This window comes from Pygocentrus nattereri, chromosome 20 (assembly GCF_015220715.1).
Source record: "Pygocentrus nattereri isolate fPygNat1 chromosome 20, fPygNat1.pri, whole genome shotgun sequence".
Classification (NCBI taxonomy): domain Eukaryota; kingdom Metazoa; phylum Chordata; class Actinopteri; order Characiformes; family Serrasalmidae; genus Pygocentrus; species Pygocentrus nattereri.
The window spans coordinates 19,688,721-19,714,950 of NC_051230.1; the positions used below are offsets into that span (position 1 = coordinate 19,688,721).

The window sequence follows — 26,230 nt, forward strand, 5'->3', positions numbered from 1 at the left end:
CTTTCTGGCTTATACTATTGAAGAAGGCACAAGTACAACTGTGCATTGGTCATCCCATTAATTAATGCTAAATGTTGTACGGTTAATCCAAAGATTGATAAATTCTGTTTTGCGTTTAACTCACAAGTAATGGAAGTTAACCAGAGTGAAGTGCATGTTATGTTGATCTTTAAATTGCAATGCAAATGAATCTACTACCATTTATGTGGCTATACAGCTTCTACAAGGCACGGATGAGTTTTATGGCCTTGTAAAATTATTTCATTCAGTGAGTCCCACTACCATAATAAGATTCAGATGAAACAGTGTTCCTTGCATATTAAATTTACTGTCCATTCAAGTGACATGCAAAGCAACAAATGCTTTAAAAAGTAGAAAGTATATATGAAATTTGCCTCAGTGTCAAAGTTGTGCAGAAATTAGATATTTAACTGAAAATAAAATACTTTATCAAAATAAAAAATATTTTTATTTTGAAAGATTTATGTAAGTAAAATTAAAAACTAAAAAAAACTAGTCCATATTATTATAATGCAAAATATGTATACTTTATATGTGTCGATTTAGACATTCAGTAACTTGTTATGAGGCGTTTATGTAAGATTTTATGAATGTGTTACCCGAAATTGTCAGGTGGCGCAACCACATACATAAATAATTCAATAAAATAATACAACAATACATTAGTTTATTAATATTGTCTACAGAAAATGATATAATGAATTAGTTTGTGTACTTGGACACCTGTATATACCCATGTCCTTTGTCTTTCAATTATATACTTATTTTTTAAATATATATTTTTAAATATATTATATTATTGTTATGTTAAAATAATAACATTCTTTGTTGTATATTTGGGGTCAGACCACTTGACATGGTAAACTGAACCAGCCTGTGATGCAAATATCGCAGTGTTTTATCAGTGTTTATGAAATAGCTACTGACCTTAGTATGTAACCATGAAATTAACTAGGGGTCTTCTTTATGGTGCAATACCTGCTTACTCTTTCTTAATAGAATATCAGAATAAAAAGTCCTCTGTTGTCGATTGTGCTTTGTGACATTTGAGGAAATTAGAGTTTATGAACAAATTTCAAACCACTTCAATTCTGTGTAACTAAATTACCTTTTTCTAAATACATTTTAAATACATATTATATTTGCTCAGTCTTCATTTATGGGTGGTCATACATATTTTTTTACTTTTTCTAAAATGAATTTTTAAATATATTTTTTTTAATGCACTGAAAATGTAATTACATAAAGGAAGTATTGTAATGTAATATATCATGTGTTTATTAAATTATTTTATAGGAAAATATAGTGGACTTAACAATGCATGCCTTACCACTCACCCATTTAAAAGTCTGACCAGCTGCTATGGGTAGCAGTTGGCTCTGTTATTTATTTGACATATGATCTGCAAAGCTGTCAGACAAATCTGTGACAAAGATCAGACACAAAATCTGTTTTTATTGACAAGCATGGTCTCAGAAGACATGGGATAAGTTGGAATTGTAGCTGCTTCTGGGACCACATGCAAGTTAGTTGTGTGATACAGTAAACCTAGACTAGACAGTGCCAGCTGCCAGAAGATATTTACTTCACAAAAAAAATGGCTCAAAACTTTTTGTTAAACAATCACTGCCTGGGAAGAGTGGCATCTAGAAAGACCTTCTCTATGATTGATCAACTTGACATCTGTAAAATCATTTCATAAAATGGCCTGTGGGAGACTTTCTGCCCAAAGTCAACTGCTTGCTTTTTGTCATTTATTTCTGATGTTCCAGCCCTGAAGGTACTGATAGAACCATTGATTTTCGAATGAAAACACCAAAAACTGGTTAATACAGGAAACAGCTGACTTTAACCTTCTGTTAAAATAAGATTTACCATTATCGATTGTTCAGACCTTTCCAGAAAAAAAGAAGGGAACCAATTATTTTGTACCAATGATTAAGAGGTTAAAATGTAAAATGTTGGCTTTAATCTATATTGGCTAAACTGTATAGGAATAAAGGCCCGTTTTATACATAATCCCTCCATTGCAGGGAACCAAAAGGCAGATGAAATTAGCATAACATTAAGTAAAACTAATGTAATACTTAGTTGGTAATCCTTTACAGTGTTACTTGTCCATGGTTTTCATCTTGTGGTAAACTTCCTGGGGCAGCAGTGCATTAATCCCTGTTAATAGGCTTTATATCATTTATATTAGGTGTATTCGGATTTTTCAGCTTGGGGTTGGCCAGCTTTAATAGCATGTTCTTGGTCACATTGAACAACAGATACAGATCCTGTGTGCCCTGAATATTGGGAAGGGCTTTAGAATTTGGTAGTGGTTTTGGTGTCTGCTAGTTTTGATGTCTGGTGTCTTTTTTCTAGGCAATTATAGTTTGATTTGAAGTCCTGGGAAGCTGTTTTGTTTTATTTTGTCAGGGTTGACATTGTACTTTGAAGCCAGTTGTTTTCATCTGAGTGAACTGAGACAGTTAATCACGTTGTTTTATAGCATTTAGAATTAGTGTTTCATTGCTTCCAAAACAAAATAATTGGATTCTGTATTTGTGGTCATCTAAATATGTGTAAACTGTTCCTAATTATTCTGTGGATTCATGAGAACTGTGGAAAAGGCTCATGACATTTCTGAAAGAAAATGTAAACCTAACTGGTACCAGGGTATGCTGAAACTGTAATTTAATATGTGTAGATTTTGATGCTGGGAGTGTAATAGCATAATCCAGTGCCACTTTACACTGTCATTTGTAAGAGAGAACCTGTCGTGATATATCATATATTCCACAGTGGCCTTCAGCAGGAGGTTTTAATGAACCTTGCAAATTGGGGTCTTCTTTTCATTGATGCTCACAGGCTTTCGCTGACTCGCTAGGTGGTTCTGGGAGGGCTATTCTGAATAACACTTCAGGACTTTGAGTAATTGAATCTATTGCTGTGCACTGGAAGTTAATTCCTCATTGGAAAAAAGATGATAGGATGCAAATTGCCCATAGAGTCCTCACAAAATTAATTCTCCAACAATCGCAAATGAAGTGCATGGTTGTGATGCAGTAATTTTATTTTGAATTTCAAGTGACTGGACTCTCCAGCCCAACACATTCACTAAGGCCAACATTCAGTTAATGATTTTTATGGTGACACCAAACAGATCAATGCATCTTTTTTTTTTAGGACAAGGACATGTAGCTCAATTGATATCGATCCTTACAGTTCAACAATATGCCAGAACTTTTGTTGTTTTCAGCAAACACAAAAGGGGAATTTCAAAAATTTTTTAGAAGCTCTAAACCTTTAAGACATAAACAAGTGGTTTGATGTGAAATTATACAGGGACCTACTTGATTTTCTTTAAATTTGTGATGTGGAGAAACTTGCTCATGTTGTCTACAATGCAAATATAACCATTTTATTTACTATCCAAAGTGAAACTAGTTTTTTATATGTATGTATATTGAATTGAATGCAGTATTGACGGTGAAACAATTTACCTTACAACATCCTGTGTGTACCCCTCCATTAATGCTCAGTAAGTTTCTCTAGAACCTTAACCTTTTAAATATGTAGAAAAAACATCACCTTTTAATGGTGTGATGAAAAATGTTCAACTCATTGCCCCTCGTGTATATGTGGTATTTCACTGTGCTGATGGGTTTGATTGCGGAGGTGAAATTTCCTCATTGTGGGACTAATAAGGGTCACTTAATCTTAATCCTTTCCACTTACCCAAATGTTGTCAATCAGCCAAGACATGTTTGGTGTCTACATTTTGCTCTTTTAGTTTCAAACTGGAGTCTAATGTTACAAACAAACATTAGAAGTCAATAGACACAAATCATTTCAGTAAAAACATCCATACAACTTCTCTTGACCCGTTCAAAGCATGTGCAGTTATTTAGGACACAAGATGTATTGAAATCTGACTCAGACATCACACAGGCATGTGGACACCATTGCAATCAGTCTTTCTGTTGTTTCTTTTTGTAAATAACTGTTAATCATGATTTTTTTAACCTAAGATATGTGTTTACAAATGGAAATAAGAAAAATTATGAATGTAATTTGTAGCATCTATATACTTGTGTACCTGTTATGTACAATGGCTGCTGTTTTCAGCTGTACAGTGACGTTCAGTTAATCTTTGTAGTTCACAGTAAGTTGTATTGTGTCCTAAAGCACATCAACAGGTTTGCACAACTAAAGTCCTCATTTGAAAATCTGTTCACTCGACAACTGTTTTCCTTATAGCAACTGGGCATTTATTTCCAGTCATACAAGACCAGACTGCACCTTCTTTGAATGAGGAGGGTAACGGGGAGCAAGGAGGCTGACGCATGTGCGGAGACAAGCGAAATTTATTATGGGCAAATCCAGGGTGATAGTCTAAATGGTCCAGGTTCAAATAGCCAATACAGAGAGCAGGAGAGACAGACATGACAAAATGAACACAGGCATACACATCCAAACAACACAGACAGAGATTCAAGCAAAGACCAGTAACCAGACAGAGGAAAACACAGGGCTTAAATACAGGGCTTAAATAAAACAAGGGTAACGAGGGACAGGTGCAAACACAGGTGGAGACAATCATGGGTGGAGTCATGAAACGAGGGGGCAGGACTAGAAAACCAAAACAAATGCACATGGAAGATCAAAACAAAGGGGCACATGGAGTAGTGGGAGGAGCCAACAAGGAGATATCACAACAAGGAGAGACCTAAAAATCCCAAGCTGAAAACTGCATTAATGGTTTAGAAACATGTTTAAAATCACTGATTAAAATATCATAAAAACCCATTAATATACTTTGTAACTTTTGGCTTACATAATTCACAAAAATGTTTTTTTCATCTTGGTCTGGCTACTGTTACACTTTGTTAAAGACCTGGGTGTGGTTTGAACAAGTGGAGAGAGGTCTTGGGGATGGATTTATGAAAAAGATTTGACTATTAACTACTGGTGTTTTTAGCAATGTTAGCCTTGAAGCAAGGGGTTAAATATAAAAAACAATGTCTCACCTCATAGACTACATCTGGGGAGCATGGATGTCAATTTTCACACCATTCCTTTGATACAATATGTCATAAATCATCTAAAAGGCAATAGCAACATATAAAGGAATGTAGATGATGATACCCGTTTTGTCACTGTGATTTTATTTCTTTATAACTTATCATTTCAGCCCTTTGAAGCTCAGTTAAGGAGCACAGTGGGTATTTCAGTTGAACAGGTCAAGAACTGTTCAGGATCTATTTTGGGATGGTTTTTAACCATGGTTAATTCTCTGTGTTGAAAGATCACATGCTCTCCATTGATATGCATGAAAACAAAACATAGTTTGTTAATGTCTTCAGTCACATTGTCACTTTGTTTATGTTTTGTTCATGTTTGTTGCTTATATCAAGGCTTACGAGTGTTTAGCCTTAAGGATCACATATTTAGCCTTAAGGATCACAGAACAATGCAGTCTAGCAGAATACATCATGACATTTCTGTAAGGGTGGTTCTCATTACTGTTCCTCACAGTTCCTATGACTGCCTGATGGATGATCCCTTTAAGCATGACTGGCCACAACTCCCTGAACTTCCTGGCATCAACTACTCCATGGATGAGCAGTGTCGCTTCGATTTTGGAGTTGGATACAAAATCTGCACATCAGTAAGTGCAGCTGAAATCTTTCCTCTATTGAGACATTTGCAACATTATGCATGGTGTATCTGTCTTATGAAATCACTCCCAGGCAAGTTGCCCTTTACTGTATGAAGTATCTACAAAAGTCATATGAGGATTCTTAGAAAGCCTTCTGCTCAGAAAACATATGAAATGCCATTCTAGAGCAAAGTAATCTATGTCTACTAAATTCTTCTGATATGAATGTGTATTTGAAATAAAAAGACTAAATGTTGCATTTATATTAGTCTTTGTAAAGTACCAATCGTGCAGTCAGAATTTACAATATATCATTTTGGTGTATCATGTGCTGTACTGTGCAAAAATCAGAGACTACCATGAACTTATTGGTCCCACTTTATATTAAGTGTCTCTAACTGTGTAGTTATATATGAATGACATAAGTAACACTAACTTCTGATGATTTGATTAATTTTAAAGATGGATTATTTTTTCTGAAAAAAAAACTAAAACTAAACAAAACCTCTCTTATCACTGCCATATATTTCAGATATCAAAGATGTATCTCTGCCTACATACACAGCACTCTACACCACACACACCAGAAGACTTTACACTTTACACTCATTTAACAGCTTTAATACACATAATCTAATTTTACACTAGACATGCCATAAAGTTTGTTACCTGGAACATTCGTGGTATTGGCACACAGGCTAAACAGACCAAGGTACAACACCTCCTATCTTCTTTAAAGGCAGAAATCTGTTTATTACAAGAAACTCATCTATCAGAAACAAATCATCACAAATTGAAGTCAGCACAGTTCAGTCACACATTCTTAGCTTACTACAACTCCAAACAAAGAGGTGTTTCCATCCTAATAAATAATAAAAATCGCTTTCAAACATAACACCACTATATCAGACTCAGAATGAAGGTATATCATAATCAACATCAGCATCTCCAATGTCTCCTTAACTATTGCAAATATATAAGGCCCAAATACTGATGACCCACCCTTTTTTCCGGAGTTTTTCACTCATCTTTATACCATCTCAGATTCACACACACACAGACATTTTCTAAGCCGCTTCTCCCTCAGGGTCGCAGGGGGGTGCTGGAGCCTATCCCAGCTGTCATCGAGTGGAAGGCAGGATACACCCTGGACAGGTTTATCTCAGATTCTGCAATTATAATTGGAGGTGACCTCAATACCATCATGGACCTAAATCTAGACAGAAAAAAACAGTGCACACTCCACCCGTAGTTGGCAATCAACAGATACCATTAAATACTTCATTATTGATTTGGAGCTCAGCGATGGTTGGCGCCTCAAATATCCAATGACCAAAGAATTCTCTTTTAATTCACCAGTTCACGGCTCACATTCTCGCATTGATTTCTTTCTAACCAGTAACTCTATCACATCTAACATCTTAGACATAATATACCACCCTATAATAATTAGTGACCATACCCCTGTTTCACTCAAGTGGAATATAAATCACGTACATAAATCTTTCAGATGGCGCCTTAATACTTCTCTCCTAAAAGATTTACAATTTGATAGTTTTATCTGAAAAGAGTGGACATGCTTCGTAGAAATAAATGATTCTCCAGAAACTTCACCAACACTACTTTGGGAAACTGGGAAAGCCGTACTAAGAGGCAAAATAATATCCCACTCCTCCTATAATAAAAAGAAAGATACAGAAAACGAATCTAATCTGCAACAAAAATTGAGGAATTATCAAATAAGATGTTAAGAAACCCCACAGATAAAACTGAAAATAAGCTAAGAAAATGTAACACACAATACAATGAACTCATAAATTAGAAGATTCAATTCCTAATACAACAATTAAGATACAAACATTTTTTAACACAGCAACAAATCTGGTAAACTCCTGATTAATCTAGTAAAACATAACAAAGAAAAAACAACAATACCAGTAATCAAGGATGAGACAGGAAATACTATGCAAACACCAGAAGAGATCAATCAAGTATTCAGAAAATTTTATAAAAATCTATACTCACTAGAGCATGAACCAGAAACAGAGGACATTTGCACTTTTCTTGATAACATAAACCTCTGAAGACTAGCCAAAGAACAAACACAAATACTGGAAAATCCAATAACGTCAGAAGAACTTTATAATATCCTTGACTGCTGAAATAAAGCAAGATTTTACCATCTGAAATGAATACCGCTATAATTTCACTTCATCTCCAACCTAACAAAGACCCCACCCTACCCTCCAGCTGCTGCCCACTATCAGTCATTAACACAGACATAAAAATTATAAGCAAGACCTTAGCGACTAGATTAGAAACAGTTGTCCCATCACTGTTTGTTTCTGATCAGACCGGCTTCATCAGAGGAATAGTCACATTAGATGCAGAGAAAGCTTTTGATAAAGTCAATTGGGAATTCCTGTTCACCACTTTACACAAAATAGGGTTTGAAGAATCATTTATTAACTGGATAAAAATTCTTTACACTGCACCCAAGACCACAGTTAATACTAATGGACTAATATCACCAAATTTCACACTGCATAGAGGTACTTGGCAAGGATGCCCCCTGTCACCCCTCCTATTCTCAATTTTTATAGAACCATTGACAGCAGCTATACGACAAAACACAAACATAAAAGGTATCCAAACTCAAACTGTAGAACACAAAATCTATATATGCAGATGACATATTACTGTTTTTACAGAATCCCCACACATCAATTCCTCAAACCATACAAATTATTGAAAAATACTCCAAAACCTCAAATTATTCTATTAACTGGACTAAATCTACTATACTACCAATCAAAATGAACTTATCAGATACAGCAGCACAGTCTCTTCCTATCCCCTTGAGCACCCAATACGTCACATATCTGGGCATCAAAATTTCCTCCCAGCTGTCAGAGCTGCCTAAACTCAATTTTAATCCATTACTCTCAACTATAAATAATGACCTCAAACGCTGGATGAACTTTCCATTATCCCTTATTGGCAGAATATCTAAAATCAAAATGATCGTATTACCAAAAGTAAACAATTTTTTCTCCATGATTCCAATTCAACCTCACTCTACCTGGTTCAAAACCTTAGATTCCATTATCTCCAAATTTTACTGGAAAAATAAACCACCTAGGAAATTAGTTACATTACAGAAGCACAGAACTCAGGGTGGCCTCGAAGCCCCCAATTTCCAACAATATATCCTAGCAAATCAGTTACAACACATAATAAAATGGATAAAACCTAATCAAACAGATGAGTTGTGGAGAGCAGTAGACCAAGCTTCAAGTAATGAAATACAACTCTCAGACTTACCATTCATTAGTACAACACTCAAACGCCACTCCTGTTTCAAAAACCCAGTGATAGCATCAACACTGACAGCTTGGTGGAAACTGCAGAAGATCACTGACACTATAATTTCACCCTCCAAACACTCACCCATATGGCACAACCCCGACTTTCCTGCCACCAAAATCACAACAACTTTACACAAATGGAAGGACAAAGGTATTACACATTTACATCACATTCTACAGAATAAAAACTCTGTAACCATTTCACATTTAATCCAGGTATACAGCACTGAGAGTAACCATTTCTGGAACATCAGCTTAGATCCATATTAAACTCAAAAATTAAAAACAAAAAAGATATACTAGAACTAAGTCCACTAATTTCAGAATTCCTAAACATCTCCTCAAAAAAAAATTATCTAAAATTTATAGATTCCTATCTGAGTTAGACCAAACAATTTATGTACCAAAGAAAAAGTGGGAAGAAGATCTCTTGGGAACTCCCTCTCTCACATCTGGACAAACTTTCTGGAAAACACACTTAGCATGACTAACAATACTAACCTCCACCTCATACAATATAAGGTAATTCACAGAGTACACTACACTGGGCAAAGGCTCTATAAAATGGGAATAATAGACTCTGAAATCTGTATACACTGTTCTCTAAACACTCCTGACAATGACATACATGCCTTGTGGCATTGCACACCAGTCAAGTACTTCTGGCAACTTGTAATAAATCAACTAACTCCATTGTTAAAACAACCCATCTCCACATCCCTATCACTCTGTCTGTTAGGTGATACGTCATCAGTCCATCTAAACAAGGAAGAAAACAGAACATTTTGGGTGGCAATAACCATTGCTAAAAAGACATCTTGACAAACTGGAAAACAAGAAAAAAGATCATCATTCAATGGAAAAACTTTCTAATAGAACAGATAGCAATGGAAAAAATCTCAGCATCTCTCCGAAACAAATCTCACGAATATGAAAAAACATGGTCAACCTTTAACAACATTCTACAACCACCTTAACTTCCATTGGCTTTTATACTTACCTGTGTCACCTCTACCCGAATGTTCCTGGTCTCACACACACACACACACGCACACACACACACACACACGCACACACACACAAAATAAATTTATATGGCAGATATTAAAATAGCTAAAGCTATTTTACATGTTCTATATGTTTCTTACATTTTTTTATTTATTCATTTTTTCTCCCAATTTCTACCATTTTTTCCCTCCTTTACTCCCCCTTATAATTTTAGTTTGCTTGTATGTCTGCAATTTGTTGTCCTCCCTCTACACAATGGCAACATATACGAAAATAGAAAAGAAATTTGCTATAACAGTAATAAAGAAAAATTAGTCCTCCGAAGGGGGGGGGGGGGGGGTGGCAGGTTTATAAAAAAAAAAAAAAGATAGATTACAGAAGTGCAGCCTATATAGACAGTCCTTTGAGGCAAATGCAACACATTTAATTCATGTCATAAAAGTTACATTTTCAGATAAGGGAGCGTCTGCTGTACTGTCACATATACATACAGAATGATTTAAAGCTGAAACTGGTTACAGTATCACTAGCAACATAAATGCTGGCTAAATATTAGGAAAGCTGGCAGATACATTAAGACATTACTTACACTACATTATTACATACTTCCTTTTACTGGAAAAAACTGTCTGATTACAAATGTAATTACATGAGAGAGAATAAATTAAGATACACCTGTGTAATTACATGAGGCAAATCTGAAGTTGATACACATGTGATTACATAATGTGTTCTGTATTCAATGTGTAACAGTGACTAAATCATTAATAGTTATGTTGGTGCATATGTTGTTCACATGTAACTGCACAGTTATTAGAGACACAATATAAAGTGGGACCGACTTATTTAGTTTCCATTCAAAATGGCCAATAAATACATGATGTTCATTTTTTTGTGTAAGGAAAAAAAACATGTTGAACAGGCAATTACACAGAAGCCTCAACAACAAAACATCACATTTTTTCAGAGACTTCTTTCAGTTTTACAAAGACATGTGCATCTGTTTATTTTCCACACCTCCAAAGGTGAGAGGAAACTTAGATGTATGTTGCATTTCTGCATCAGTGAGTGTGTTTATTTCTGCAGTTATCTGGTTATTCAAATGATCTTGTAAACAGCATACTCCGATTTCTAAGGTCTAGAAATCACACACACTTTTTCTAAGCCGCTTCTCCGTCAGGGTTGTGGGGGGGTGCTGGAGCCTATCCCAGCGGTCATCAGGCGGAAGGCAGGATACACCCTGGATAGGTGGCCAGTCTATCGCAGTCTGCCCTGCGATGGTCTAGAAATCCGATTAAGAAATCTGACAAAGAGAGACAATTTCTCCATCTGCGCATGTGCGAAAACAGACTGCTGTACCAGAAATGTGAGATGGCAGCAAAACACTTGTGGAGTGATGCTGAAACCAATTACATGCTTGACAAAATGAAGGATTTAAATCTTCTTCATTTCTTCATTTTTTCAGTTAAAGTGGCATGATATTTAAAAAAAGGCAGCGACAGGAAGTCTGAGTTTTATGTTATGTTTACATCATGTTTTCTTCTATAAATTTGTTGTCTGGTTGTAAAGCAGAAATCTGATTACTTCCCGAGTCATGTAGACCTGGAGTTTCTCCATTATCTGATTACTCAAGTGCATGTAAACGTTTTGATTGAATTACTGACAAAATCAAATTTTCTACAGTTATCAGATTATTAAGTGCATGTAAACACACTCCCCAATGTTGAGGTCTGGACTCTGGGGTGGTCAGTCCACTGTTCTGAGAAGATGCATTTTTGAATTGACAGACTAATATTTTAACATTGTGACTGACCTCACACCAGTGTGTGTATCTCCACATCTCTAACGTACATGCCCACTCAAAACCTCAGCACCTTCACACCTGCTCTCTGGCTTGGCATCCTGATGGAACAGATGGCTCGATGGTTGGCATTCTGTCACCAAAGTCAGAAACACAAGTAAACAGGATGTGCTTGCTGTGCATGCTTCTCTACTGCCCCTCTGTCACACTTAAACAAGCTGCGTTGCCCCTCCGTCCAGCTTCTTTCCAGTTTAGCCTCAGTTATTGCCGCTTGTCATCTAGCTCTACTGAAGTATCAGCATTAGTGTTTTTATTTTTATTTATTTGCAGTTGCAATGTTTAATATCTGATATCATGTAGTGAAAATAAAAAACCTCAAAATTGGAAATAATCCAGAGGTGGGTGATGTGCCTTAATCCATATCGATTTAGTATTGACACTTGGATACAATATCGCCTCTAGTAAAAGTAGCTTCCCAAAACCAACTTGAGTTGAAGTAAAAAAGCATCAGGTGAAAAGCTACTTATGTACTGTGTAACTTATAGAACTGCAGTCGTACTTTATATTAAATCCAGCATCTGTCAGCAGAGGAACTGAAGGACACTGGGCTGTAGTGTTCTCCTTTCAGGATTTTTTTGGGTCTAAAATAAAATGTTAAAGCTTCAAAGTCAGAGATGTGACTGATCATAGAACAGTACAGATATTGTCACCAACAAAACATAATGAATTTAACACAAAAAGGAATTCATGAAGGAACTCAGGACACCACAAATCCAATATTTTACGTATGTGTACTTTCTTCACCTCTGAAATACTGTCAAAATACCACACCACATAACCCTTATAATAATAAGTATTGTGTTCTGTAAAATGGATAATATATATATATTTTTTAATTTAATTCAGTTTATTTAAATCTTTGCAAAATTTGCAAATTAGGTCGTAAAGACCCTAAAATCACTAATAAGCATATGAAAATAAAGTGAATAAGTGAAAAGGGCAACAGTGGCTTGTTGTTTGCTGAATAATGAACCTTCATAATGAACATTCATTTATACTGTTAAACCTCAGAGTTGATCTTACTTTGTCCTCATCAGTTGGCTCTAAACCTGCTTCATCACATATTCAAATTCATCAGATACAACAGCTAACTTTTTTGGCCTAAATAATAACCATTAATAGACTATTTTTAATTGAAGATGCTGAGATTTTTGTTGGGAGTGACAAGGATGGACAAGATTAGAAATGAGCAGATCAGAGGGACAGTGAAGGTGGAGCAGTTTGGAGATAAAGCCAGAGAGGCCAGGTTGAGATGGTTTGGACATATGTTGAGGAGGAAAAGTGGATATATTGGGCAAAGAATGTTGGAGATGGAGTTGCCGGGTAGAAGGAGAAGAGGTAGACTTCAGAGAATGTTTATGGATGTAGTGAAGGTGGACATGGAGATGGTTGGTGTAAAAGTAGAGGAGGCAATGGATAGGGCAAGATGGAGGCAGATGATCCGCTGTGGTGACTCCTAAAGGGAGCAGCTGAAAGAAGAAGAAGAGACTATTTTTAATTGATCCATAAATGCTCTATAAGGGTAGTCTTATTTTATATGGTACCAATAATTCAATAACTGTTATTTGCCTCTGAAAAACAATAGGGCTATGCCATTTGGTTTTGATGCAAAATCTTTACCTTTGATAAATGTCTTATGAATGGATTGTTTTGACCCAACCATGACACAGTTAACATTTAAATGACAGATTTTTGCTTTTTCATAATTGTACATCAAAATGTAATGACTTTTGCACCACCTTGTAGCGAGGACAAATTATAAAAACCAATAATAACCTCTCCCTCCCACCACTCCCACCTATCACGTGGTTCATCCACGTGATATTATTGAGCTGTGCGAATGCAGGTCGTTTCACAGAACACAATCACCCGCACTAATGACTAATACATGTCACGTACTCACACGGATATCTACCATCAAGTTAGAAATGTTGAATCTGAATTAAAAAAATACACTGAAAACACAACTATGACTAGAGAAACTATGTATGGTGACTTGATGCGAAGTCCTGGCTGGGTGACCAGAGTCTTTCCAGAGTCTAACCCATGTCTGCATGGGTTTCCTCCCACACTCCAAAGACATGCAGTCCGGTGAATCGGGCATACTAAATTGCCCTGAGTGTGATTGTGTGTGTGAATGTATATGTCTGTTCTGTGAAGGACTGGTGATCTGTCCAGGGTGTTTCCTACCTTCTGCCCAGTGATGCTGGGAATAAGCCTTAATTACCCACAAGGATAATTGGTTTAAAAAGACTGTGTGTGTGTGTTATTTATAAGGCAATTAATCATCAGCTATACTTTCATGATCATGACAGGCCTACAAAAAACAAACTGACTGTTGTTCCAGTGTATTTTCTAGAACAATAATCATCTTATTAGTGCTAAACTCATACACATATATGTTCTAGCTTTATGGTGGATTGACATGGTTCTTAAAGGGGCTTTTCCTCCATTTTCTGTACTGTAGTGAAATATAGGCAAAATAAAACAATACACCAAACTATTTTTTCCAGAATTATTTGTTAGAAAATTTTATTTCAGGCAAAACAGTGACCATTATTATAATCAGTGAAATTCACCACCTTCAGACTGATGCCATGTTCTGATTAATACTTTTAATCACTAGAAGCAAATTACCTTATTTTGTTACTGTCAATGCCACCCACTGCAGGTTCTTTTTAATTACTCACGCACACGGCTTGGCTTGTTTGAGAAAAAAACCACCCAGCAGCCACACTTTCCAGGCCTTGCATCTTCATGTGGCTTGGGCCCCTAGTGTGCATGATGAACACCAAACATAGCTTAATGAAAAAAGATGACAATGTCAGTGACAATGTCATAGTCTTATCGTCTTCACAGTTTGTCAGTGGTAATGAACAGAGTCGTGACTCTGTTGGGCCAAGCCAAACCCGAGAGGGAGAATCAATTAAATCTCCTTTGATCAGATCCACACAATGTCTTGAGGCCAGTGGAAGCCAGAAATAAGCTTCTCAGTTCTTTCTTACTGTCTCTCCCTCTTATCTACATTCTCTCTCCTTCTCTCTCTCTCTCTCTCTCTCTCTCTCTCTCTCTCTCTCTCTCTCTCTCTCTCTCATTATATACATTATATAATTTCTCTCTCCTCAGTTCCGCACATTTGATCCTTGCAAGCAGCTGTGGTGCAGTCACCCAGACAACCCTTACTTCTGCAAAACCAAAAAGGGACCCCCGCTGGATGGCACTGAGTGTGCGCCTGGGAAGGTAAAACACATGCACCATGCTTTGCTGTACAGACTTTCGTCCATGGCTCATATGTGCATTTGCGCATGTCCCATTTCTCCCATATATCCCGCTTTGTACATTTGAACCTGTTACATTGCTGTAAACACAGAGTACATTTTTAGTTTATGGAGTTTAGATATCAGCAATATTATGGACTCTAAATATCAGAGACTTATAAGCCTTCAGAGCAAGCCTAAAGATTTCTATATTTTTAGTTCATTTTTATTTCATATAATCATCGTGCTCATTGTATTTACATAGAAGTATCGAAACAAAAAGTTAAATTCTTAAAAAACACAACAGAAAATTATGTAATAAGGGTTCATTTTTCTCTGTGGTATCTAGGTAGATACAGCTAAGTTAGCTGTCTCTCTTCAGGACTTTAGGAGCTTGACAGAAGGTCTAATGTATCAGATAAACCACCAACACACGAAATTGTTCAAATTATACACTTTGTTGGTTTTGTAAGTACAAAAGCAATCATTTATTGTGTATTTTCTGAGTATAATATAGAGAAAAGCACTAAAACAACATCTACATGAAAGGGTGCTCCGAAGTTAACCTTTAGATAGATAGATAGATAGATAGATAGATAGATAGATAGATAGATAGATAGATAGATAGGGCTGGATCTATTATGCTTTGTGGCAGTCAGAGCTACAGGACATTTTGTGGGGATAGAGCTAAGAAAGGATTCCACTAAATATCAGCTTATTCTGCAAGCAAATGTGACACAGTCAAGAAACTGATAAAGATAAAATGCTCGCCTCTACAACAGGACAGTGATACAAATCACATAAAAAAATCACATAAAAATCCTAAACTATTTCAAGAAATTAAAAAATAAGGGTTTAGAATGGCTCTCACAGTCACCTGACTTGAATATTAAGTCTGTGATGTAAGTCTGTGATTATTCTCAAAGATAATGTGCATGGAATACAGCCTATGATGCGTTCTGTTTTCCACTTCTAAAACAAGGATAGAAAGACTGTAAGGGCTTTAATAAAAGTTAGGACAATGTGATTTCAGCCTTGCTAGTTGTTGACTGAAAGGTGCCAAAACCTATGCAGGTGCCATATTTATGTTTTATTTTATACCCCAGCATGTTAAAATCAGCAAGTAAATAATAACTGCATGTTTAAATTGGCAGAGATATGTTAGATATAACATGCAGATGTGGTGTTAGCTTCTTATTAATAAAAAAAAAATCTAAAAAATGTGCAATTTTAATAAATTTACCCAAACGTATGCATACAATCATAATTATTATATTTTATAGGACTTTCTGCATTTATTGTTTATCATTCATATTCTGTATTGTCCATTTATGTATGCATTAGTTCCACAAAGACTTGTATGGCCCGTTCCTTGTTTCTTACCATTGTACTTAACCAATAAAGCTACTGTGATTCTCATTCTCCTCTAGTGGTGCTACAAAGGTCACTGCATGTGGACGAACGCCAACCAGGTGAAGCAGGATGGAGCATGGGGCACCTGGACAAAGTACGGCTCATGCTCGCGCTCTTGCGGGACAGGTGTGCGCTTCAGGACACGGCAGTGCAACAACCCAGTGTACGTTACTCCCCAACACACTCAGTGAGGTTTCAGAGTGGACAGCTATGTCAAAGAGATGTAATCCTTTGTAATCAGAGCAGAGGGACTGTTTTCAAATGTTGTCTGTTTGGAATTTGGACTCTGGATTGGATTAAAATCCAAATCCTTGGCTTTGCAGCGATTTATCCAAACCCACAACATGACATCTGTTCAAATAAACTGTTTTCCACATTTGTGAATAATTATGAATCAAAGCTACAAAATATGGTTAATGCTGTAATCAGAAATACTGGCCTTCTGCCAACAAGGGCTACCCACCCTAATTTGGCACAACAGACCTGATTGGGAGCATATCATTGAAATCTGAGTTTTCCCTGCATTTTTGATACAGACGTGTTCAATGTAGTATGTGAACACTGGCAAAACTTTCCATTCACACTTCACGTTATATAATACATATATTAAAAATAAGCTGTAAAAACAGTCCGCTTTGTGATGTCATAAAATATTTTTACAATATATTTTACATATATTTAGTTTAGTTCTGCCCATTTATGCTAAAGTTATAAGGACCATTTCGGCATTGACTGCTGTTTGAAAGAAGAACAATGCAGGACAGACAGTCAGAACAGACCTCATTTACACATACTGCACCAGTCTTAAAGGCATAGTACCAAAAATAGACTATTTGATTCTAATGAATAAAGAGTGTTTTAAGTATAGCCCAGCAAGGATAATAAAAAATGCAAAAAATGTAGAATGCAGCCCTTTAATGAGTGCAAACATTCCACTTATTACGAGGCACACAGTGTGACATGATGATTGTGATTCAATCTTTTACAGCTAAAAGTATAAATGAGAACGGCTAGTTTGGGTTTTTCTGCTCCTTTTCTCATTTGTAAATTAATTCATACATAGACCTGAATTTCACAACTCATTTTTGTCTTAGTAAGAAATTTCATTGCATTTAACCTTAAGAAAATCACACATTCACTCATATCCTGGCAAACCTTTATTCAGATGTGTCTAAACCTTCAAAAAGTTGGGACACTGTGCAAAATGTAAATAAAAACAATGCACTGATGTGCAAATCATTTAAAGTCTGTATTAAATGAAAATAGTACAAGGACAACATATCATGTGTTAAAATTTTATTGGGTTTTATTGTTTTCATTTTGAATTTGATCCCAACAACACATTTCAAAAAAGCTGGTACGGGGCAAGAAAAGACTGGTATGTAATGCTAAAACACAGCTGGTGTTTTAGGCAACAAGTCATTAACATTATTGGGTATAAAAAGAGCATCCCAGAGAGGCTGAATCTTTCAGAAGTAAAGATGGGGAGGAGTTCACCACTCTGTGAAAGACTGTAAGGGGAAACAATGCAACAATTCAAGAATAACGTTTCTCAATGTAAAACAGCAAAGAACTTGGGGATCATCTACAGTATGTAATAGTATTAAAAGATTCAGACAATCTGGAGACACTCTGTATCCAAGGGGCAAGGCCAAAAACCAGTATTTTTCTTCGATCTTCGGTCCCTCAGGTGGCACTAATTATCGGCAGGTGGCATTAATAATAAACACGATTCTTCAGTGGGAATCACTGTGTGGGCACACTTTCCATGAACAAAGTTCATTGCTTAATCCACAAATGCAAGTTAAAACTCATACATGAAACCATACAAAAACAGGTGAAACACCTCTGCCTTCTCTGAGCCTGAATTCATTTAAGATGGATTGAGATGAAGTAGAAAACTGTCATGTGATCCAATGAAGACCAATTTGAATTATTTTGGGAAATCATGGACACCATCCGGCTTGTTATCAGTGCACAGTTCAAACGCCAGCCTCCATCATGGTATAGGGGCTCATTAGTGCACATGGCATGGGTGACTTGCCTATCTGTGAAGGCACCATTAATGCTGAATGATATATACAAGATGTGGCTACATATGCTGCCATCCAGATGACGTCTTTTTCAGGGAAGGCTTTGCTTATTTCATCGAGACAATGCCAAACCACATTTTGCTTGTATTACAAAAGCATGGCTCTATAGTTCAAGAGTCTTGGTGTGAAACTGGCCTTCCTGCAATCCAAACCTGTTACCCATTGAAAATATTGTTAAACGAGAATAATAATACAACACAGGAGAACTGCTGAGCAGCTGAAATCCTACATCAAGCAAGAATGGGAAACATTTCACTTTTAATACTATAGCAGTTGATTTCCTCAGTTCTCAAATGCTTGCAGAGTGTTGTTATAAGAAAAAAACACAACACAGTGGCAAACATGCCCATGTCCCAACCTTTTTGAGATGTGTTGATGGCATCAAATTCAAAAAAACAATAAAATTCTTCATGTAAAAAAAAATTGACATGCTATCTTTGTAGTATTTTCAATTAAATATAGGGTTTACATGCTTTGCACATCATTGCACTCTATTTTTGTTTGGCACAGCATTCCAACTTCTTTGTAAATGTTGTTGTACATTTCATAAATTAACTTTTCTGAAGGTTCTGCTATCAGGCAGACTCAAAGATTTAATGAAGTAAACTCATAGTTTTTATAAAAGAAGAAAATATTTACTGACTTTACTCTTATGTTCCTTTTCCTTTCCTGCCCTGTGACACAGTCCATCTAATGGTGGTCAAGACTGCCCAGGGGTGAACTATGAGTTCCAGCTGTGCAACACGGACGACTGCTCCAAGCACTTTGAGGACTTCAGGGCTCAGCAGTGTCAGCTTCGCAACTCACACTTTGAGTACCAGAATGCTAAACACCACTGGCTGCCCTACGAGCACCCGGATGGTGAGTGTGTAAGATTTGAGATATAATAAACTCCCAAAGTCCAGGCTTCCTTTTGAGTCTATACATACTAGAATAAACCCTGTTCAATGGTCAGGACCCGCTGGTGTTTTGCAATACATGTCTATGCTCTGTAATCTAAGATACACTCAGTCAGTTTGTATTATAGTAACTGAATAATATGTATTATTATTATTATTATTATTATTATTAAATTAAGGCTTATTATTCATTTTTTTTATCTTAGTACTCATTACTCAGGAGCTACTATGAATTATTCTGTAAATATTTTGAAACACAGAGGATCTTAAAAAATAATGTGACCACCACACAAAATACTCGTAGGCCATGTATAGGAGCACTTTACACTTATGTATTTACACTCTGTATTTGTATTACTGACTGTAGCCCATGTTATCAGCCTTCCTCTATATTAAAGACCACCATAGGATCACCACTGACCAGGTATTGTTGAAGTGGTGGATTATCGTCAGCATAGTACTAACACAAAATGGTAGTAGCGTATGAGTGGTATGAGTGGACCAGACACAGCAGTGTTCCAGGAGTAAACACTATTTACACTCCTATACTACCTAAAAAAAGGAGACTATATAGGTATGTTTTAGTTCCATCATCCCTTGCTCTAGTTCTTTACACACAAACATATAAATATGTCATGTGCTTTTAAGGTAGAGAAATGGCAAAGTGGTGTATGTGGCAAGTGCGTGGTCAAGAAACTCATGGTTAATAGCAGCATGGCCAAGTGGAGAGCAGGCTCCATGCTGTTTTTCATCATGCCTTGTTCACTTCCTCCCCTCTGTTTGATCAGTGCTTTCATCCATTTGCTTTTGTTTGCTCCTTTTCACCTTTCCTTCAGCAGTGGGCAAGGTCTGAGGAGTTCAAGAAGAAACTGCTTAGGCCTTGAATGAAGCCTCACAAGTAAAAGCCATGGTTTCATACCGGTGGTCCTCTTGTCCAAAGCTATTTATTCAGCAAGACTTTGACCACTAATCAGTGGGGATGTAATGTGTTGCTCAGACTGTGAAAAGACCATGTTGCTTTACCTAGGTGAAAAAAAAAGCATTTTCAGTTCATAAATGCTTATAATGACATTTATGTGGACCAGCATTATAATTTCTGTATATTGTTAGCAAACCATGGAAAACAAAAGAACCCTAATTTTCATTCTTGGCCAGACATTTACAGTATCCCAGGAGAACAAGGCAGCGACGTAACACAAAAAAATTAATTTCCAGTGAGAGCTTGTGATTTCTGGAGGCAGCGCGAATGTTGGCAACATGAAGTAGGTGGAGTCAGTGATGCAACAAAGTTAAGCAGCATTTAATTTTGTGTAAGTGAGGGGCGAATCGACATTGCGATTACAAGGAATTGAGCATTGAGTGCTAGAGGGCGCTCTCAAGTGAGTCCAAAGATTAAGATAATTCAGATGGAGAATTTGAGCAAAATCAGAGTTTATAAATGCCTAAACATTTTTAATGTAAAAGAATACATTTCTTTTTTTAATACAAAAAAGCACAAAACATTTTAACACCTGTTATATTTTTGATTGCTTTTGAATGTCCTTTTACTTTCTAAAATTAAAGGAAAGTTCTGGGCGATTGATTAGAAACTATTTAAAATTTTAAAAAATTTTTTTAATTAAAAATTTTTTAGCTGTTTAGCTCCATTCACCCCCATTCATTGAGGACTCACTTGCTGGCACCCTCTGGCATTTTGCAGTCATGTTTTTGATATAATGGGGATATAGGAAGAGGCCAGGCTCCTCATAAACTTGCTCTGGTTTAACTTTCTACAAATAAGGAGCAAAGCATTGTGGGGATTACCAATAGGGACTGAGCGTTGAGCAGCGTAGTATGCACTTTATTGCTGTTGCTGTGAAACCGTGTGATCCTTTTTGGTTCCTAGATAATTACTCCTATAAGATTGAATAATTGCAGTGGTGCTCTTGCTGCAAATAGACAGTAATCACAGACACCAAATATTGTTTTCCCTCACAACCTGATTGCACTGACACAGGGATAAAATGAAAATGAGCACACAATTTCTCACCAGGATTCTCACCAAACATATCTGATTTGTGCTTGGCAAGCAACGGTTGGTTCAAGTTCAGAAACTCCCACAGGCCATCAGTTAGAAGTAGCTGTCATTGCCAGTGATAACAAAGGAATGTTGTATTTGATTAATTATTTTTTACTTGTTGATTGCAGACTTTCAATCAATAACACATTCATGTTTGTAAGTAAAAGCAGAGATTGTGTATGCACAGTTTGGCAAATTCTTTTAATCTGTGATTATTCATCAACCGACACGTTTAAACTCAAGGACATGACCCATCAAAATATCAATTATAAAAATGATTTGTACACACATAAATGTATCAGATATTTCCTACATAAGAACACGGTTTTGTTTAAGCTGAGAGGCGGATCACTTCAATACATTCATGATTATATGACCAAAAACTAAAAAGTTGATGAAATTGCTGGAACATGTAATGATGAACTACTGGAAATTCAGTATTCTATGTTCTATTTACAATTACTAGCCCAAATGAATGCTGTCACGGTTGCTAGGGATGCCTCAATGTACCTCAGTACTTTCGATCGCCACCCACCATGTAATGCTTTGTCTTTTCACACTTTTATATGATTTCCTCACACTGGTGTGTATCTCACTTTATCTCAGAGAACATGGACAAAATAGTTGCCTGCTTTCTGTGTGGAACATCATCGTAACTTCTGTCGTCTCCAAAAGTCGTACTTCATTTTGCTCTAAGCCTATCAAATGGAACTGCCTGGTGCACCCTCACGCACAAGACATTCCTCAGTTTCAATGACATAATCCACCTATTCAAATAGAAACTGTTCTTAATTGGAATTGGAAATTTAAAAAAATCTAATGAACTCTTTAAACCAATAGTGATGGTTGAGCAATTGTTTATTTGTCAGTTAACGGTTAATTGGTTAATCATTTACATCCTCAAAAGTGGTAAATTATTATGATTTGGATTTGATTTGAAGCTTGTTTTGCTGAAAGAAAAAAAAATTCCCATGTTCTCATTTTGTGACATTGAAACACAGAAAAAAACTTGCATTCTTTTCAAATCGTATGTGAATGTAACTCGTTACGCAGTTACGTCTAAGGGTTTTTAGGTGGTTGTCCAGGTCTTTGGCCATCTGGGATCTCATTTATAAAAGGTTCCTATGCATAGATTTGGTCTTAAGATGGTCATGTCTGAGAATCCACATTGAAATAATGATTTATCAAAAGCTTTTTTGCTTTGAAAGTGTATGTAGACTGACGCTTGTTTCCAAACTGATTTACAGACTTTTAGCAGTCAGTCCATGTGATGGGATCAGTCAGACATGGGAGAAAAACTAATTACTGAAGGAGTGTAACTACCTTCACCCTCCCACTAGATTTACTTTATAAGAAATCTAGCCAACATCATTTAAACCATAAATGTATCCCAGTTGAAATAATAATTAATGTCCCTGGTTCCTGCCCCACTTTGTTTGAAACATTTGAAGCATAGCTGTTTCTTCCTACAGGCTGTAAATGTTGTGACTCAGTGCTTTGGTGGTCCACGTTGACCCTTAGAAAATGGGCAGCAAGCATATGTGGACCTTCCACAGCTTACAGATCAATGAGCTCACTTTCCTTTCAGCTGTCAAACAATGTCACCTCACTGTCTGTATCGACCCTGCATGTCAACAGATCTGTCCCTTGTGGAAACAGTGCATACAGGGCTAGTGCTCACTTAAACTGATACACATTTTCCCTTTACCCAGAATGTGAAAGATCAAGAAAGATGTTTAGTGTTCCAAAGATTGCTTTGTTACTTTTGCACCGGAGCTATGAGTGGGGAGGAGATATGGCAGACATAACATTATGACATATAACAACATTAACAACATGCACCAGTAGTGCCACCATCAAAACATGCTACTAAAATCTTGATTTTTATCTTTTTTATTCAACCTTTCACACTAAACCTTTCACAATTGATTAATTAGTTAATTAAACAGGCCTTATTATGCTTTACATGCAGTTGATCAGTCTTCTTTAGGTAATTGAAGTGGCAATATCAATGATATGTTCAGAAAAGCATATTGTAATTTATCACAATAACAATGTCATATGACCCACCCCTAACTACGAGAACACTGAATTGTTACATAATGTTAAATAGTTTCTGAATTCTTGGCTAAAACCAAAGTTCAGGATACACTGTGTGGAAAATCAGAAAAGATGTTATTAAAATAAATAACAACAACAGGGAACATTTGGTCATCCAAAGAAATGAATTCTAGTATTTTTAGTCATTTTTAGTCATATCCAATTCCCAAAGAGAGCAAGGCCAGTTGTGCTCTCTTGTGTGCCCAGCCATGCATGGCTGCATTCCTGGTATCTGACACTGTTATCTATACAAAATAGACAAAACTCAGAATTCAAATGGCTGCTAGTATTGTTTTTTAGCTATGCCGTGTAGCTTCTGACCATTTTAATAGACCAAGTGTGATTTGGGCATGCAGTTTGCACAATGCTAATTGGTCATAAGCTTCCATTACTTGGTAGCTACAGTAGCATTTTAGTTGTGGAACAAAACAAACTAGCAAACCTCAAACAACAAGAATATCTTGGCTGATTGATTGTTTTAAGAGAAGATTTTGCCAAATTGTCACATTAAGCAGCCCCTTCTGTCTTTCAGTCAACAAAAGATGTCACCTGTACTGCCAGTCGAAGGAGACGGACGACGTGGCGTACATGAAGCAACTGGTGCACGACGGGACGAGATGCTCCTACAAGGATCCCTACAGCATCTGCGTGCGAGGAGAGTGTGTGGTAAGCTGCCGACAGCTACTATCCTCTGCAACCCTTCAGCCATGCAGCTTCAGTGCTACAGCCAAAAGTCTCCTGACAGCACCTGCCCAAAAAGCTGACAGCAGCTCTAACAGCCTGTCATGGAAGAAAAGCCTCCCACAAAACAGCCTAAAAAACTATGGCATTGATATCAGTATATTCATATACCTGCATTCACGCACCACCGCAAGAAGGACTACGCAAAAGTGCTGACGATAAAAATGAAGGCTAATTGAAACGAATACCATCTTTTTAATAATAGAATGCTTTCACTGTGGTTGATAAAAGCACAGTTTTTTTCTTAGATAGAGTGCATGAAATAATAATAATAGCTCATAGATTTTTTTTTTCTCATTTTCCTTACGTAGACGTAGGGAATGAAATAATGAATAATAATGTTTTGTGAGAAGAAAGAGCAGACTGAGCTTATTTTGTGCAGTTTGTGGAAGTGCTTATCAACTGTAAAAGTTCAAATTGAAACACAGAAGCTCTGAAAAAGCTCTCTCAGGGTGACAAGGTCTCCAAAAAAATACAGCAGACTATGATGTTTTTTTGCAGTTTTAACCAGGACAACAGCCTCCCATTCCCTAAAAGAGCTGAATGAGAACGGTTTTAGAATCCAAACTAGCAATGGGATGTCATGACATCAGCGTCTACTGGGACTAATAACAGTCAAATGTGACAAAAGACTTCAAAAGAAGTTTCTTGGCTGATGTCTCATTTCTGGTTGTCCCCTTTGCCCCCCCCCCCTCCCCCCCTCTCTCGCTCTCTCACTCTTTTTTTTACCAGTCACTTTTTTTTCTTAACAGAAAGTTGGATGTGACCGAGAGATTGGCTCCAACAAGGTAGAGGATAAGTGCGGGGTGTGCGGAGGGGATAACTCCCACTGCAGAACCGTGAAGGGAACCTTCACCAGAACTCCCAAGAAAACCGGTATGACCCTTTTCTCTTTCTCAAGGACCACCCATGGGCAGTAATTCCATCATCTCTTTCTCACTGGCAAAACAGTTCTACTACTATGGGTTTTTGTTTTTGCTGTGTTCTGGCACTGTGTCCTACTTTTGGGGTCAAACCCACATGTCTGTTCATGCCAGAATTCCTGTCACACATTTTGGAGGAGTTGGTAAAAGCAGCATGCTGGCCTTTTGGTGCTGGTGTGAGTCATCCAAAGAATCGCTGCTGGGAGCTTCCAAGTTTAACCTTAAAAGTCACAAATTGCAATAATATTCAACTGTAATTCTGTAACTGGGTCAGTGGCAAGTAAAGGAAAATAATGCATTTCAAAATGCATTGAAATTCTAAATTATCTGGATTTACAGATTATTTAAAAGTGCATTTCTATAACTGCAAGAATCTATTCAATGTGTTATTTGCTTTTATAGCTTATACAATGGTAATAATAATAACCTTCATTTTTTAACAGGACCACTGGTTTTACTTCCATTAAAAAGTCATGTGGTATAACCATGCACCAGTTAAAATATTATATTTTAAATTTGTTAATGATAATGATTTTCAAATAAAAAAGTCATCATCATAATGAAAGCACATTATTTCCTAGGGTCACACCATCAAACTTGGTAAACAGAACCAGCCATGACTCAAAGTGACCAGTTTTCCAGTATTCAAATAGTTGTGATAGGGTTACTAGCCAGGCTGCTGCATCATGAAATTCACTTGGGGTCTTTTTTCATGGTGCAATACCTTAACCCACTAAAAGCATGTCACAATAAAAGTCCTTTATTGGTTGTGCTGCATGACCATTGAGGAAATCAAAATTGAAAGATGAGGGTTTATCAAATTGTGGAAGACTATTAAAG

At 36.7% G+C, this 26,230-nt stretch overlaps 1 protein-coding gene across 1 annotated transcript in view; it reads left to right on the plus strand.

Moving 5' to 3' along the window:
• The window catches only part of adamts3 (ADAM metallopeptidase with thrombospondin type 1 motif, 3), a 165,220-nt gene that overhangs the window by 80,418 nt on the left and 58,572 nt on the right, over positions 1-26,230 (plus strand). The window contains exons 10-15 of the mRNA XM_017695510.2: positions 5,545-5,677; positions 15,032-15,145; positions 16,593-16,738; positions 19,354-19,529; positions 24,259-24,392; positions 25,220-25,343. Of these exons, the coding sequence (XP_017550999.1) occupies positions 5,545-5,677; positions 15,032-15,145; positions 16,593-16,738; positions 19,354-19,529; positions 24,259-24,392; positions 25,220-25,343 (827 nt within the window). The remainder of the gene's footprint in view (positions 1-5,544; positions 5,678-15,031; positions 15,146-16,592; positions 16,739-19,353; positions 19,530-24,258; positions 24,393-25,219; positions 25,344-26,230) is intronic.